This window comes from Eptatretus burgeri, chromosome 3 (assembly GCF_056783735.1).
Source record: "Eptatretus burgeri isolate ZD-2024b chromosome 3, Ebu_testis_v1, whole genome shotgun sequence".
Classification (NCBI taxonomy): domain Eukaryota; kingdom Metazoa; phylum Chordata; class Myxini; order Myxiniformes; family Myxinidae; genus Eptatretus; species Eptatretus burgeri.
Window position 1 is genome coordinate 7,897,904 of NC_140963.1, and position 17,271 is coordinate 7,915,174.

General features: G+C 43.7%; 1 protein-coding gene across 1 annotated transcript in view; it reads left to right on the forward strand.

The window, feature by feature from the left end:
* LOC147029362 (B-cadherin-like) overlaps nucleotides 1-17,271 on the forward strand; it is a 56,623-nt gene that overhangs the window by 15,400 nt on the left and 23,952 nt on the right. Inside the window, exons 3-7 of the mRNA XM_085872366.1 lie at nucleotides 15,702-15,760; nucleotides 15,904-16,044; nucleotides 16,178-16,333; nucleotides 16,569-16,710; nucleotides 16,994-17,166. Of these exons, the coding sequence (XP_085728492.1) occupies nucleotides 15,702-15,760; nucleotides 15,904-16,044; nucleotides 16,178-16,333; nucleotides 16,569-16,710; nucleotides 16,994-17,166 (671 nt within the window). The remainder of the gene's footprint in view (nucleotides 1-15,701; nucleotides 15,761-15,903; nucleotides 16,045-16,177; nucleotides 16,334-16,568; nucleotides 16,711-16,993; nucleotides 17,167-17,271) is intronic.

Below are 17,271 nucleotides of genomic sequence, written 5' to 3' on the forward strand. Positions count from 1 at the left end.
AGTGCAACCCAAAAGTTTGAGTGAATCAACTTCTTCAAGAGGATTGTTAATAAAGTAAATGGGATGGCTTGCTAGATGAGTGTGTGTGGATGGTGTGGTGTGGTGTGGTGTGGTGTGTGGTGTGGTGTCAAAGAGGGAGGAAAGAGAGGAGAGATATTTAGATATTGGTCATATTGGTCATATTTGTCAGATTTGTCAGATTTCAAAATCATATTCCAACTATTTAACCAGCTTGTGATTCTATCAAGGTCTGCAGAGAGAGAAGAGGCTGCTACACACCTATCTGAAGGAAGAAGAATGTTACAACAGAGGGTGGAATCATCAGCAAATAGATGAATTGGATTTTCCAGAGAGTCAGAGAGATCATTTATCAAGATCGGGAATCGGAGTGGACCGAGAACACTGCCTTGGGGCACTCCAGCCTTGACAGGGAAAGGAAATGAAAGGATTCCGTTAAGAGCCACACGTTGGCTACGAGAGTGGAGGAGGTCAGTAAGCCATGTGTGGAGATGACCTTGGATAGCATAGGCAGAGAGTTTGGAGAGCAAGGTGTATTGAATGCTCGATATATGTCCAGAGAGACGGCCCTGATCTCATGTCTCACATTGAGGGCCTCCATCCATTGTTTGGTGACTCGAAGCAGCATGTCCAAGGTGGAGTGACCTGGTCTGAAACAAAATCGATGATTTCAAATGCGGCCTTTGAAGAAAACAATGGATTCCATGACCTTGCTGATGAGTCAAAATAAGGTAATCAATTTGCAGTCAGGGGCATCAGTTTTTGCATCTTTTTATATAACGCAGTGATGTTGGCGATTTCCAAGCATATGGAATGTGATCTCGGTCAAATGATAGAATGAATAGGGCAGAGAGATAGGATGTACAAGAGTAGCAGAGCAGGTTTTTAGGACGCATGAGCTGATGCTGTCCAGTCCAAGAGCAGAGTCAGAGTTGAGGTTTGAAAGAAATTTCTCCATATTCTCAGGTGCAAAAGACAGACTCCAGGAACAGTTGGCTATGACAGGGAAGGATAGGTACCGAGACTGAGGAGTCAGGGATACAAGATTTGGTAGCAAACACAAAATTGAGGCATTCGGCCTTCTCACGAGTGGAGTCGGCTGTGGTGCCTTTTGAAAAGATAGAAGGGATGGAAGGGGAGTAAACATGAGAGACAGATTTAACAAGGTGCCAAGAGGAGTTCGAGGAGAGAGAGGAGTTTCAAAGTTCACTCCTGAGGTTGGACAGATGTTGTTTTCTGGCTCTCCCGAGAGTGGACACACACTTGGTGCAGGCTTTGTGGAATGATCTGATAGCCTTTGGTTGGCTTTGTCTTGCAGGAACACAATGCAAGTTGTTTCAAGACTATGGCAGGGGCGGCAGATATAGAAGACCAGTCCTGAAGTGTGACGGCAAATTGCAGTCCCCACCAGTTAGCCTGAGTGAACTGCCAGATTCACCACTGCTGAGGCAGCTCTCAGATAATATGCCAGGGAGATGTTGACTCTCACAAGCACATGATTAGAGGAACCGATTGGAGCAAAGTAAGAGCAGGAGAGATTTGTGGGGAAGTTAGTCATCACTAAGTCCAGAAGGAAGGATTAGCCATGGGAGAAATCCATGTTGGAAAGTTCACAGGTTGAGTCAGTCCCATGAAGTCACAGAAGTACTTTGCTGAAGTGCCATGGTTGATGAGAGAGGTACCAACACTCAGCCACTTGGCATGGTGACAATTGAAATCCCACATATGAGAAAGGGAGAGTTGCATTGAGTGGCTAAATGTTGGTCGAAATTGTAATTAAGATTACATTGTCATGTAGTGTCAATTAGTTTTTCCTTTTTACACATTTGATGGGGTAACATGCTCCATGGGATTCCAAGCCACGGAGCATATTTGAAATGCCATGCATAGCAGTTTGATGGTTAGTGATTTGCATTGGCAATGATGCGGATCACTTAACTTGATCTATTCTGCAATTGCCATTCAACTACTCGACATGCCTGGTGTTTGCTTCATGGTTGCGGTGGTGGGTGTAGGATCCTAGGGTCTTGAGTTCAAATCCTTCTTGGCTGTTGAATTAATACCAGGTGGGGTTGATTCAGCCTGTCATCCTTCTGAGGTTGGCAAAATGAGTACCAGCTTGTTGGGATGAATGAACCATTTGAGTATCCTGTGCTGGAGTGGTGACCCATCCGGGATTGTGCCCAATAGCTCAGGCGACTGCTTTGGCAGCACTGATGCTCTGTGCAGAGTATGGACCCAACGAATGGATGGATTCAACTACCCCACCCTCCTTTCTCCCACACTCCCCTACTTTTCTCATTTTCTTATTCTCATTCACCCCACTCCCATTACCACCCAATCCTCTTTCTCCTCTTGCATGTAATTCAAGGATGTCCCAAAAAGAGTGATGAAAGGGTTTAATTGTAATGAGTTTGGTTTGGTGTTATGGTAATGGGGGTTTGAGGCAGGGTTGACCTCACCCTGACGTGTTTGTTCCTGCTCTGCTTAGCTCCTGATTATAGCATTACACAAAAAGCTCGACTCATCATTCGTGATCCAGCCGTGCACACTCACTGCACTTTTAACAACTTCTTCCTTTTTCATCAGCATTCAAGAGAAATCGTGTTGTTTTGTGTCATCATCTGAGCACATCACTCAATGCTGAGATTCCAGGTTCAAATCCCGTATCGTGTGTTTCTCTATTCTTTGCTTTCTCGAGGTACACACTCACCTCTGAGTTGCTGATCTCGGCTTCGAATCCAGACTCATCTATGAACTGTCATCCTAGTGTTTCACAAGTACTAAGGGATGGACATCAATGTGTGTGCCGTCCTTCGGATGGACATCAATCCGGGTGTCCAATCTGTCAGCATAAGTTTGTGGATGATAAATATCCCATTGTGTCCTTCACGAAGAAAAGGTGAGCTCTCCTGAAGAAATTACAAATTTTTGTTCAAACCTACAAGGGGCACTGCATCAATGGGAACAGCAACCAGTAGCCATGTGCTGTATGTGAAAGGAAAGGACAATGTGGTGCATGCGGTGCATATGTAAAGAGAATGGGGGAACGTACGGTGTAGGACCCTGGATGGGAGATCTGCACGAGGAAGTTGAACAGATTTTCCCAAGAGGTAACTCGATGAGGTCATGTGTGAGCTGTGAGGGATTGGCGGATTGGTGGGAATCCGCTTTAAATGTGTGGGGTCCCAATTGCTCAGAAGTATCGGCGCTTAGAGAGAGAAGCCCCCTTCTCCATGCCACCCCGAAGATTACACACAAGGCAATAATCCAACACAGGCTTGTGAAAATCTAAGAAGGAATGGCCATCGAGTGCGAAATGTCTTTCTTCCCCCATGGAAAGCCTATTGGGGTCACTGGGATGGAGCTTGATGTGCCACACCTCAACGCCACTGCGCTCAAACCCACAGCATTGCCACGTTCTTGCAAAATGCCTCAATTACATAGAACGGTGGATGGTAAGCTTGGAAAAAAACAGGGCAGTCACATGGTTCTGTACAAAGGGCTCACTGTTTGAGGATAAAGCTACTGTAGCGCTAAATTACACGGGATCGCCAACCCGTCTTACTGCAGTACAGTGGTGGAGTTCAGGTTCATACAGGTTATGTTGGCAACCGATTGGTCATCTGCAGAGAAACGGTGATGGAGAAAGAGAGATGAAAAGGTGGAAAAAATAAAAATAAAAAAGGAAAGCCATCTATGGAACGCCTTCAACTTCCACCATATTCCAACCTGAAGATCTGTATTTATTCCGAGGAGCACGCCCGCCAATGAGATGACAAAGAGAACCCTCTTTGTCATCTCATCGTCCACATTTTGATTTTCAGCACAAGTACTATAAAGCAGGAAATATGTGATTATGACTATCCGCTACCTTTTGTGCCATACGATGAGAAGGAGTTTCCTATTAATGTTTAACAAGCGGAAGCCCATGGTAAAAATACAGGATGGTCCAAAAATACCTGGACAACTTTAATTGTGAATACATTTAGAACCACAAATGATCCAACGATACTCTTTGGTTTAACATGATCGAGCAGAGAAAGGTTTGTGCACACTATCAATACACTTCAATGTGAGCTCCGTTTGTCGTGAGCAGGACATCAAGGCGGTACGCGAGTCCTTGCCATGTTCGGCTCAGCATGTTTGCATCCACCAGTGCATATGCAGCTGTCATTCGAGAAAGAAGATCCTGCAGGTTTGCCACCTTGGTGTTGCAGCCAACATCTTTGACAAACCCCCACAGAAAAGAAAAAAAAATATCAAAGGGAGTTATGTCTGGTGATCGTGGGGGCCAGGTCCATCTTGGCTAATCCATTGACCTGGAAATTTTTCATTCATGACGGCTTGAACAACGAAGGCCTAATAAGGGGGAGCACCGTCCTGTTTAAAAATGATATCAGGTTGCACGTCTTCAATGTGTGGGAAGGCGAATCCTTCCAACATGTTCATGTAAATTGTTGAGGTCACTTTATCCTCCACAAAGGAAAAGAGACCTATCAAGCAGTCATGGAGAAGGCCACACCACACATTGACCTTTGGACTATCACATACGTGTTCAATGACCACGTTGGGGGTTTTCAGAGCCACAGACCCTCACATTGTGCTTGTTGACTTTCCTCGATACATGAAAGCAAGATTCGTCTGAACATGACCTTATTCAGGTAATCTTCATCATCCTCTATGTGACTGAGCATTTCCAAGGCAAACACCTTTCGTGAGTCTGTCATTTGGTTTGGGGTTCCTGCAGAATCTGCACCTTATAGGCATAAAGCTTCAGTCTTTTATGCAAAATCCTGTGTGCTATACAGTCGTGGTTGGTGGTCCCAGTTCTCTGGATGCGCGTCAGATTGATTTTCTGGGACTTTGTTGGAAATGATTCACGAACTCGTTCAACGTCTCCTGCGCTTGTGCTTGGTCGACCGGTACTTTTCTGTTTCTTCCGACTTCCAGTCTCCTTAAACCTTTTGTACCACTCTCCGATACGACTCCGCAATGGTGCATTCCTTCCATTCCTTGTAGGGAAATTATATTGAACTTGCATGTTGGATGTCGTCTCTGAACCATTTGATGCACTGAGCTTTCTCCTGTGGAGTCGCCATTTTCTTTCACAACCACCAGACCTGAAAATAAAGAAAACCTTATGAGCTTCTGTGTCATATAAAGCAAAGTGTATCGTTGTATCATTTGTGGTATTAACCATATTAACAAGAAAAAGATGAATCGGAGATTGCAGACCCTCGCCAGGACTTGTTTTGTATGGAGTTTGTGTTGTTTTTTTTGTGGTGTTTGTGTACCAGTGTGTTATGTAATTAATGAGACATAATTAGAACTTTATAACTGCTGGCAGTGATGACTGGGTACAAAGACGTCCCGCTTTGATGCAACCCTGCTTTGATTGGACACCAAACCCTGACCCATGACATTTATTTTTATTTTATTGAATGTAGAATAGGATTAAAATAAATTCAATTCAAATCAAATGGAAGACCAAGTATGTACAGTCCTGCATTGGAGTCATCAGCAGGAACCCGAAGAAGCAAAAAGCAAAGATGACATCATCAGGAGGAACCTGGATAGGATTTGCATTTCAGCTGCTACTCCTCTACCCTCCAACCCATCCAGGCACGGCCAAGTGAACGTTATTGAATAAATAAATAAATCAAAAGAACCCAGATTGAAGAAATTAAATAATTCTGGCTGCCACACCATGTGTCTAATGAGGTTGAAGTGTAAAACGTATTATTCCCTATCACTAATAGATCATAATTGTGAAGTTTCACGTTGATTGATTATGCGGTTCAAGAGAAATAATTTTCTAAAGATTTTTGCTCCATCCAATATGGCTGCCAGACCATGTGACATCAATTATTCGTGAATACCCTGGTATCCCCAAGGCTTGGGGAACATTTGTGTGAAGTTTCCCTTAAAACTGTCTGGCTGTTATGGAGAAGATTTTTAAAAATAGTTTTGAGGGTAAATCCAATATGGCTGCCAAACAATGTGACCTATGACATCATATATGTGAACGTTCTGTTCTTCATGGATAGGCGGTCATACATGTAAAGTTTCACCTCGATCTGTTCAGCCACTCCAGAGAAGAAGATTTTTGAAGGTTCTAAAAAAAAAACAACAAAACAATATGGCTGTCGAATCACGTGACCGATGATGTCAAGTTTTCTTTTGTTTTCTGTTGACCGTCTTATCCCTAGATGACCCTCAAAATGTTCTGCATCTGCAATTATGATGTCTTAACAAAGGCACCGAGGACGTCAATAATTTTTTAAAAATCGTACTTATTCCCCGTGAGGAGTACTTTCAGTGTGCCAAGTTTCAATCTTTTCCTTGGTGCGGTTTCAGAGATATAAAGGTCCAAAGGTTTTTTCCATTTTTCCAACGTGGGTGCCACACCACGTGACATATGACGTCATAATTACCAATAAAACATTCTTCTTGAGTCGTCGCTCCTGTTGTGAAAATTGTCTCAATCCTACAAGCAGTTGCGGAGAAAAACAAGAAAGTTCTGTGTGGACAAACAAACAAACAATTGCTCATAGATCGACACTTGGCAAAACGGAGCGGCACTCAGTCGAGCACATGCCTCCGCCAGTCTGAACAGTTTACATTTTGTACCCCACTCATCGGCCGGATCTGGATCCGGACCCGAACCAAAATCTAATTGGCTTGTTCTTGTTGCCTAACCAACTCGTGCATCTAGTTTGGTCATAACTCGTCCCTAACTTTTTGAGATATCATGCTGGATATCGTTTTTGGCCCCATCTCTCAATGGCGAAGAATCACTTGTACATTAAAAATTTCCATTATCCGGATTGGGATCTTCGCCAAAAAATCGAACCAATTTGTCCTTGTCACGCACCCAACCTGTCCACCCAATTCTGTCTGAATCCGTCCATAACTTTTTGAGATATCCTTTTCACAGGCACACCTGGGTGAAAACGACCTCGGTTCACCTTTTGCTGGCAGAGGTAATGGCTGTAGAACAGGCATGGATAACGTTGATGCCAAATTTTATTTCGCAAATAGGATATTTTCCCCAAAGCCTCAATGGTTGCAGCACTCTGGCTTTTTGTACACCGGTCCAAGTCAAATTGAACCACCATCGCACTTTTACATTGACAACACGGCCATGAGAAGCTTTCATCCGAGCTTCACTTGTGTTATAAGAACATGGCAAGGATTGTTTGGTATTATATCAGGAGATATCATCTTCATGTGTTTGATATATTGTTTTAATTTCTGTGTGAGATAAGACATCCTGGGGTCACTGTGGAAGTGTTCTGATCAGAAGATCAATAGTTTATATTATTATTGATAAATCTCTGGCCATATATATATATATATATATATATATCTCTCTCTCTCTCTCTCTCTCTCTCTCTCTCTCTCTCTCTCTCTCTCTCTCTCTCTCTCTCTCTCTCTCTCTCTCTCTCTCTCTCTCTCTCTCTCTCTCTCTCTCTCTCTCTCTCTCTCTCTCTCTCTCTCCTCTCTCTCTCTCTCTCCTCTCTCTCTCTCTCTCTCTCTCTCTCTGTCTCTCTCTCTCTCTCTGACTCTCTCTCCTCTCTCTCTCTCTCTCTCTCTCTCTGTCTCTCTCTCCTCTCTCTCTCTCTCTCTCTCTCTCCTCTCTCTCTCTCCTCTCTCTCTCTCCTCTCTCTCTCTCCTCTCTCTCTCCTCTCTCTCTCCTCTCTCTCTCCTCTCTCTCTCCTCTCTCTCTCCCTCTCTCTCTCTCTCTCTCTCTCTCCTCTCTCTCTCTCCCTCTCTCTCTCCCTCTCTCTCTCTCTCTCTCTCTCCTCTCTCTCTCCTCTCTCTCTCCTCTCTCTCTCCTCTCTCTCTCTCCTCTCTCTCTCCTCTCCTCTCTCTCTCTCTCCTCTCTCTCTCCCCTCTCTCTCTTGTCTCTCTTGTCTCTCCTGTCTCTCTTCTCTCTCTTCTCTCTCCCCTCTCTCCCCTCTCTCTCTCCTCTCTCTCTCTCTCTCTCTCTCCTCTCTCTCTCTCTCTCTCTCTCGTAGTCTGTTGGACAAACTAAGTGGGTGGTTTGTAAGGATTGTGCACATCGCTATGAACATGAGGATTTGTGCACTTTATTGTATCTATATCTAAAGAGTCGAACTGTGCTTGGATGGACGGAAGGCCATGTATTAGTAAATCGGTGGGCGGACCATCGAAGGGCCATCTGACACTCATTGGCTGGACAGGTGACCTGACCCCACCCTTCGCCTGAAAAAACTAAATCACACCTCAGGAATTTTGCTGCTCTCTTAGGCCCAAGATATATTTAGAAGCGTTATATTCACAATCGCCATGTCCTCGCCATAGTCTTTCTCTTCAGTGTGAAAAAGACCAAGAGCGACTATTAAAGTAGAAGGGTTTAATGATCTATATCTAAATGGTCATCATCGGTTGTAGCCCATCGGCATCACGGGCGTTTTGCGGCACAACATTTGTCTGGGCCTCAGGCTTCAACCCTTCCGGCCTATAGGATCATTCCTTCGTGGCTGAGTGAATTGAAATCGGTGAAACCTGTAGAAACACAATGTTTTCTATATGCACATAAAGCAATAGCCAGGTTTTTGGCTTCAGTTACATTACCCGAGTTGTTGTTTTTTTCTGGGGCATCAAGCAATCATGCCAACGCTCTGTGCTTATACATCACCCACCTCATGTTTTTTAAAATTTTATTTCGGGACCAATCAAGGCTGTGCTTATACACCGTATTGTCTGTGCACTTCACATTAATGCCTGAAGCACGTCGAATAAGTCCCGCCTGACGTTTTGACCTGTTCATGTTTAGAATCCGGTTTCGACCCGTTCCAGTTTTGATCGTGGTGGAGAGTAACTATATAGGGCTTGGTTCACTTTCCACTTATTAACATTATTACTCCATAATGCACGTGACGCGAAAAGCGGGGTTAAGCAATAAGTCATGTTCGCCCGTGTCTGCATTTTGTTAAGAGCGTACATCGAAAACCGTTCAACGGAGGAAATTGAAACTTCACCACATGTTGCATGACCATTTGATATCGAACTTGGATGATGCATGCCCCCTCAGAACTTACATGGTGAATTAAGCAAAGCCTCATGCCCAGAAACAATGCCACTTCCTCGCGATGGAAATTAGAATAATCTTAATCGCTTCGGCCTTTGTTGTGCTCGGCTGGTGAAATAAAGCGAAGAAGAAGAAGTACAATTAATTTGGCGCTTTCATGATCTCAAAATCAATGTGTCAGCAATCTATTTTGATGTCTTTATATCATTTATATTACACCTTGGTGGTGTGGTGATTATTCCCTTTCAGTATGCCGGTTAAGATGATTATGCTTAAACCAAATCAAGAGAAATCTCACTCACATTAACGATGCAATGACGTGTTGTAAATGAGGTCCGGCTGATGATTACTCCTATATTGTCTCTCCGGCGGTTGGTGAAGAAGGAGAAATTTAACGGCGCTGAGCCGCTGCCACTTTAAAATGGCGTCGAAAATGGCAAGCAGAAAAAGAAAACTCATCCGTTGCAGTCGTGGTTGTTTAACCAAACAAAGGAAGTCCGCATCGCTCAATAGTCTTGATAGAGTCGAACCAAAAGTCATGAATGTATTCTATAGCAGACTTTTTTTTTTAGTTTAATTTGTGCACATTTGCCTCAGAATTGTAGATAGATGCAATGACAAATTTGCCGCCTCAACAAAGTTCTGCTCTGGGGGGACGCCCTGTTCCCCTAACGTGTACAATTGTTGTACAGTGAGAATCTTGCATCGCACAGAACTTTTGCGTTTTTCTCCACAACCACCTGTCTGACCGAGATGAAATTTTCACCAGGAGAGACGGAGAGACGGAGGGACGACTCAGGTAGAATGTTTTTATTGATAATTATGATGTCATAGGTCACAGGGTTTGGCAGCCATGTTGAATTTACCCAAAAACCTCTAAAAAAATCTTCTTCTCCAGAACGGCTGGACAGGCCGAGGGGAAATTTCACACAAATGTTCCCCAAGCCATGTGTGTACAAGTTTGTTAAGGAATAATTGATAGGTCGCATGGTTTGGCTACCATATTGGATTGAAGAAAATATTAAATAATGTTTTCTCTGGAACTGCTCGATCAATCGACGTGAAACTTCACAATTATGATGCAGTCGTGATGTGAAATAAAAGTTTTAAATTTCAACCTGATTGGACACATGGTCTGATAGCCAGAATTCTTTAATTTTTTGATCTGGGTTATTTTTTATTTTTTTTATTTATTCATTTATTTATTTTTAACAAGGCTCACTTGGCTGTGCCTGGTTGGGTTTGACGGTCGAGGAGTAGCAGCTGAAATGTGAATCCTATCCAGGTTCCTGCTGATGACTTCATCTTTGCTTTTTGCTTGTTTGGGTTCCTTCTGATTACTGATTACCCAGCTATAAACTGTCATCCTCATGTTTCACAAGCAGGGTGATTCATGAAAGTGTTTGCCATCCCTAGGATGGACGTTAAACTTGGTGTCCCATCTACTGACATTAGTTGGTGGACGTTAAAGATTCCACGGCGTCCTTCACAAAGAGTGGACTCGCAGCTATCACTGGCTCCCTGAAGAAATTACAAATTCCTCCCCCAACCTTGTTCAAACATCAGGCCTGGCTAACCACTTCATGAAAGATTTGTGCCAAGCCCTCATGGTCACCTTGCTCGCTTGCATCATGGATCCTTCCCAACCTCTTGCTTTTTCTTCTCTCAATGTGAGAAACGATGTAATCACAGGAAAATGGCACTTAACTAGCAACTCACCATGAGTCAGAAACGGTCATGATTGTTGGATAATGCCACAGCTGGATTGAAATTGCCCAGGCAGGTGGAGTCATGCCGAACAAGATGTGGCCTTGGAGTCATGGCAGCCGTGTGATTGCCCCTTGAGAGATGATGAGCATTCCTGGTAAACTAGGTATAAAAATCGATGACTGAGAGAAGAAGATAACGTCGAAACATGTACATTGACGGACAGAGCAAGCAACAAAGGAGAGACATATACACACGTGTTATGAAGGCAGTTTTAGGTAGTTCTACGAAACCGATGGACCTTGGGTATCCAGCAACATCGACATGTGGCTCCCAGCGATCTTTTTTGGAAGTCATGTGGAAGGATTTTCTTTGTTGAGTGAATGCAGAGCATGTAGACAGTAGATGAGCTGTGATGTGTGAAGCAATTTGGCATTGTGGGCATGATGGGTTTTCTGCAAAGTGAATCATGTTGGATAGCTGGGTAGTGACCACAACACAACGTGGTAAAGTGCACTACCCTTTCTCAAGAGAGAGAATATGTCAGGAGGAGGGGGCATTTTGGATGTTGTTCAAGAGTTGGCGTTGGATTGAGGAGGTGGTTCGGCGATTGTTTATGTGTTTTTGCATTGAGGTATTTGGCAGAGGAGGGATGTCGTTGAACATGTGGGAGTAGCAGTGAAGTGTGGAATTATTTTTGAATCCCTGAGTTGGAGGTCAGTTTAACATAACGTTGCATGGAGGAAAGGGACCGTGTCCTGCTAAAGGCCCGGTCACACCTTGACGTTTTAGCCAACGTATGCCGATTTTTGAATTTTTTTTCTAAAACGCTGGCACACGTTGAATACGTTATGGGTAAGTTTTGATAACATTGAGAGCACGCTGAAAAACACTGCCATACGTCGTTGTACGTTGGCTTTAAACGTTGTACTTTTCGGTTGTCCTCAAATTTTTTCATGCTTGAAATTTCACGATGTATGCCGGCATATGACTCGCACGTTCCGCTACGCTGGCCACAAGTTGTATGCACGGTCTGCGATCTTTGACAGACGTCAACACATGCTACTTGTAAGTTAATCATAAGTTGAGACACGCCGAGGTAATGTTTAGCGTACCCGAAACTTATTTCTAACCTATGATTAACGTGTTGTTGGCACGTTACGCGATCGTTGCCACACGTCGACAGACGTTACTTTTAAGTTACTCATAGGCTGAAAGACGTCGGTATAATGGATCGTCCTTGCGTCGGCGTCCACGGCCACGGCCAGGACACTTATTTGCAGCATTCTTCAAACTTTTCTTCGGCATGACGAGGATGTTCACACTTCGATGTCTAGCTTGGCTAAGATTCCAATTGTCCATCGGCAGCGTCTATTTAAAATAGTCGAGTTTGAGCGTTTTAACACGTTCAGAAGAAACGCTTCAAATTTCCAAACCCCAGCGTCAAAAAACAAAGGCGAGTGACAGCAATTTAAATCGTTCATTGTAAACAATGAAAATAGTTGAGTGGTACCGTTTAAAAGTCGTTGAGTGTAAAAAAAATCCAATTGCTGAGCGCAAGCGTCTACTTTCAATAGTGGAGATGCAGCCATTTAAATCGTTGAGTGGCAGCCTTTGAATAGCAAACCCCACGTCACCGGCAAAGATAAACTGCCGCACGATATGGATAAGTTAGGCTATCGTTGGGCAGAGTTTGTGAACACCGGCTTCACGATAATTATTCGTTGGTATATCGTATCTATAAGTAATCAAAGCGCTCTATGCACATTATTAGTTCATTGTGCATTTGTCCAACCCGTTATGAATAGACCTAAATCGTAAAAACAAGCTATAGCTCATTGTTGAAAAGCCCCATAAAAAATTAGCCGCGAAGAACTACGAACAATGGTGAAAAGATGTCTCCTACCCGTGGACACGCGGACGCAAGGACGATCCATCATAACCCACACCCTCCCCCTCACACTCGCCTACTACTGCCAACATGAACAAACTACTACTAATACTAATACTGATACTGAAACTGATACTGTTACTGCTGACATGGACATCGACTCAAAAAGGACTCGAAAACATTGTTGGGTTCCCCTTTTATGAGCAGCATTTTTATATACCAATTCCCAAAACCGCTGGGAACACGTCTTTATATGGCAGTTGTAAGCAAGAAACACGTTCATTTTTTTTTTGTCGACCGGAAGACGTCATTGGAATACGTCTACATACGTCGATGTGTGTTGGGACTACGTACAGAATTGGTTCAAAGCACGTCAAACATAAGTTAGAAATAAGTTTAGCGTAAAAAAGACATTACCGCGACTGTTTCGACTTATGAGTTGCTTATAAGTAGCCTTTGTGGACGTGTGTAAGCGTCCGCATATCGTGTGTAAAACTTATCCCCATCGCATGCGGAACGTGTGTCATACGCCGAGTACGTCGTAAAATTTTGAACATGTTTAAAATTTCTTGACGTACTCTACTTACTACGACGTATGATAGCGTACTTTAGCGTTCTACTCACGTATACCAAACTTACTCATACCGTATTTGATGTGCCCCAACGTTTTAGACACATTTTTCTTAGGTCGGCATACGCTGGCAAGATCGCCAAGGTGTGACCGCGATGTTGTCACTTCCATTTCTACGGCAGTTATGATTCGAATCGTTGTGCGTCAGCCTTTTAATAGGCTACGTCACGACATCGTCGGCGATGCGTGCAACGCGCTATGCCTAAGTTAGACTATCGTTGGGCATCGGTTGTGTAGGCCGACAACAGGTTCAGCATTCGTTGGTATAAGTTATCTATAACACAACGAAACGTTCTGTGTCCGTTACCAATGCGTTATACATAAGACCAAGTCGCTATGAATACGTCCAAATCTTAAAAAAAAAACATCAAAAGTTCAACGTAAGCCAGCGTTTTACATACATTTTAATGCGTTGCCATCGCTGGCTAAAACGTCAAGGTGTGACCGGGCCTTAAGAAAAACGGTATACCTCGCATGTCTTCGTCATCTTTGATAGGGAATATTTTTGATTCCCAGTGGAGGTGGTGAATGTTCGTAGGTTCCATACATCCATCCTGTTATGATCCTGATAGTCTTCTTTTGGGTTCGTTGTTACTGACTGATGTTGGTGTCGGATGTTGCTGATACTGAAGTTGGGCTGGCATCGTTTATCGTCGTATGAATGAACTGGTTGCATGTTGTAATGAGCTGCTCTTTTTGTTGTCCAAAGAGGTGTGTGTGACTGTGAGTGCCCAAGTGTGTTAATTTTGCGCTTGGCTTCAGCGTGAATGTTATTGAAACATTGAATGAATGACATTCATATCATGAGTGAGACCAAGGATTGTTGGTTGTCTATGTAGCTGGAGGGATTGGTTGAATAATTTGATAGTGAGGGTGCAAGTTTGACTACCCTCTATCTTGGCCCTCTTGGGTGAGGATAGTTAATGCAGATTTTAAAGGTGATGCTGCCATGTGGTTTTGGGTGAGCCAATGTTCCAGGAGATGTGGACAATGCTCGAGTGAATTTGCAGCCTGTTGAGTTTTGTAGTGTTGCATAACCATTGTGAGGTTATCTGCGATTGAGAGGAGTGTTGTGTCTGGTCGTGGTGGTGGGGGATAGGTTGGGGGGCGGAGAAGTCTTTAAGAAGCAGATTAAAGAGGGGAGAGTACAGAGCTCTGAGAGACTCCATTTTGGAAGATTCTGGTGTGAGATAGGGATTCTAAGTATTTGACTTACTCTGTGTATCAGCAACACCACCACCACCACCACCATCAACAACAACAGTATCGGTGAGATAAAGGAAGGTGCACATGGGAGGAGAAAAGTTGGTAAAGTCGCTTTGGTGGGATTGTAATTCAACGTGTCATGCTCGGAGAGGATCCTCCCTTAAAAACCGGGATGTTCTTGGAGGCTCAGCTTCATGAGTGAGGACCAACTCGGGTATTTGGAGCATGCTTGGTTAAGGTACACTGTTTCTACAAGGCTTGTGACCTCATGTGAAGCCATTCATCATGCTGGAGTGATTTCCAGTGGCAACCTGAAAGAGGTCCCCATGACAACTCTGATATCGTAAATGCAAACTGGGTATGCTTTGCACATTTTCTAAACAAAGCTCCATTCCATCGCATCATCGTGTTCCACGGAACTTATAACGTCTGCATCTGCTTCTGATTTGGCCTCAGTTTCACAATTGCTTCCTTGTAATTTAGTTGCAACCACCTCTACTGCTCACTGTATAATCAAGTTCATCATTAAATGCTTGATGTGTTTCAACATGCTCAGAGACTGTGACTGCTGTCCTGGTTTCAGAAGTCCTAGACTGTGCTGACACATTTTGGGGAAGTTTTGCTTTTGTGTACTTGCTTAGTTTCGGATAGCTTTTAGGTATTTTTGGCAAATTTCAAATGAAGAGTTCGTTTTATTTCAGCAACATGGTGGCACAGGTCATGTTTGCTTATATTTTATTAAACAGCGTGTTTACTCGATCTGTTCAGAATCTGGGCCGCAATCGGCTCCATGGTGCGAGGTATGGTTGGCACTTTCTTGGGTGTGGTTGCCTGGTTGCGCTCTGTCTGAAGTCATCACCCCTGAGCACGTGACTATGTATTGCTAAACTAACTATGGTGATATGCTCACCTCAAAGTTGTCAATTCTGACAAGTGGACGCATTTTGTTTGAGGGTAAACTGTCGTCCTGCTAGTGCATTGGTTGATTATTGCATCACGTCATTTATCGTCCTTTATATGAGAGCTATCAGCCAATTATTTCGACCGAAGGAAGTTTAAAACTGTGAGGTCCAGCTTACCTTTTCGATTAAAATACAATTTCTTCTAAAAAAATCAGATTTCAAAATGTTTCTTTAAAGCTTTGATTCACATGGGAACTGCAACTGCAATGGCAATGTGTTGTGCAGATGAAACCAAAAATGGAGCAAGCGACGAGAGGTCATTTATCGTGCCCCCAAAAACGCAGGTATGTCATGTTATCTTTACAAAGCAAATTAAAGATATCAATGTGGCAGAAGTGATGAGAGGCAGAGGGCATGAAAAATGATTTGGAAATCATTGAAGACATGGAAGAAAACTGTACTCGTATGACTGCTGTCGTTCTTGCAGGTGACCAAGCGAGTCCTGAAGTGGCATGACCTCGTTCCAGTCAAAAGAGCGCCTGGCCGTCGACACAAGCGCCAATGGAACATCCCGATTATTCGATTCTCAGAGAATGAAATCGGTCCCTTCCCCAAGCACCTTGTAACGGTGAGATAATGAAACGAGCAGGGTTATCATTGGTGGTAAATTTGTTTCAGCAAGTACATCTCTCAGAATGCTGAGGTTGCGTTCATTAGAGAAAAAGACAAATTGAGTCTCAATATCAATTTCTCTCTACTAGGTTGAGTCGGACAAAGCAGCGGAATACAACCTACGTTACAGCATCACCGGGCCAGGTGCAGACCTGGCCCCTCATGGTCTTTTCATCATAAACACCGTCACCGGAGAGCTGAGTGTAACGGGACCGGTTGATCGAGAGATGGTTTCAATGTTTCGTGTGAGTTTTGAACTGTTTTTAGATCTTACCGGAAATTGTTTGCGTGTTGAGTTCAACTTCATCTTTGTAATGAAGCCGGTGTTGTGTGCTTGATCCCGCATTCACAGCCAGTCTTGTGGGTAGATGATCAGAGCTGAAGTTGTGAAAAGAGCTGTGAATGTGGCTTACCTTGTGGCAGCATCTTGGTCAACAATGCAACTGAGTTTGGAACTTGCCTTGTCTGGTTTATTCACAGCTCAAAGGTCATGCCACGGATTTGTCAGGATTCGAGGTTGAGCCACCTTGTGACCTTAAGATTCACGTGCTGGATCAAAATGACAACCTCCCTGAATTTAATCTCTCCTTTCGCTTCGCTGTAGCAGAAGGAGCCCAAGTTGGTAAGAAATGCGAAAGCATCCAGGCCAGGCCTCTCCATTTCCATACATATTTCTTGATACTTTACATAACTCCAAATTGTGCACTCTTTGAAATTTATTTTCCTATAAGGTTGACCCGTTTACAGTCCCGTTGTGTCATAATGAATAATTTCATTTCCAACACACGTGCTTTGAAACAGGTGACTTTGGAGAGTCATAATATTGAGCTCCGACTTGGGATGGAATGAGATAATGAGCAGGGAAAAAGATGTCGTCAAATTGTTTTTGGACCTTCCCGGTGCAGGCACGGTCGTGGGGAGGATCCTTGCAACAGACCGGGATGACCCTGCCACCGCAAACGCTCAACTATTCTATCGGCTCATCGGGCAAATCCCAGCCAGTCCTCGACCCAATATGTTCTCTCTGGATCAGAAGACGGGGACGCTGACTGTGGTGGCTCCAGGACTAGATCGTGAGGTGATGACTTGTTTGAATGCTAAAACTCTCAGCTAAACACTCATGAGCTTATAACATCCGTGGTGGAGGCATTGGTTAAGTTTGTTGGTCGCATTGCCTTATTTA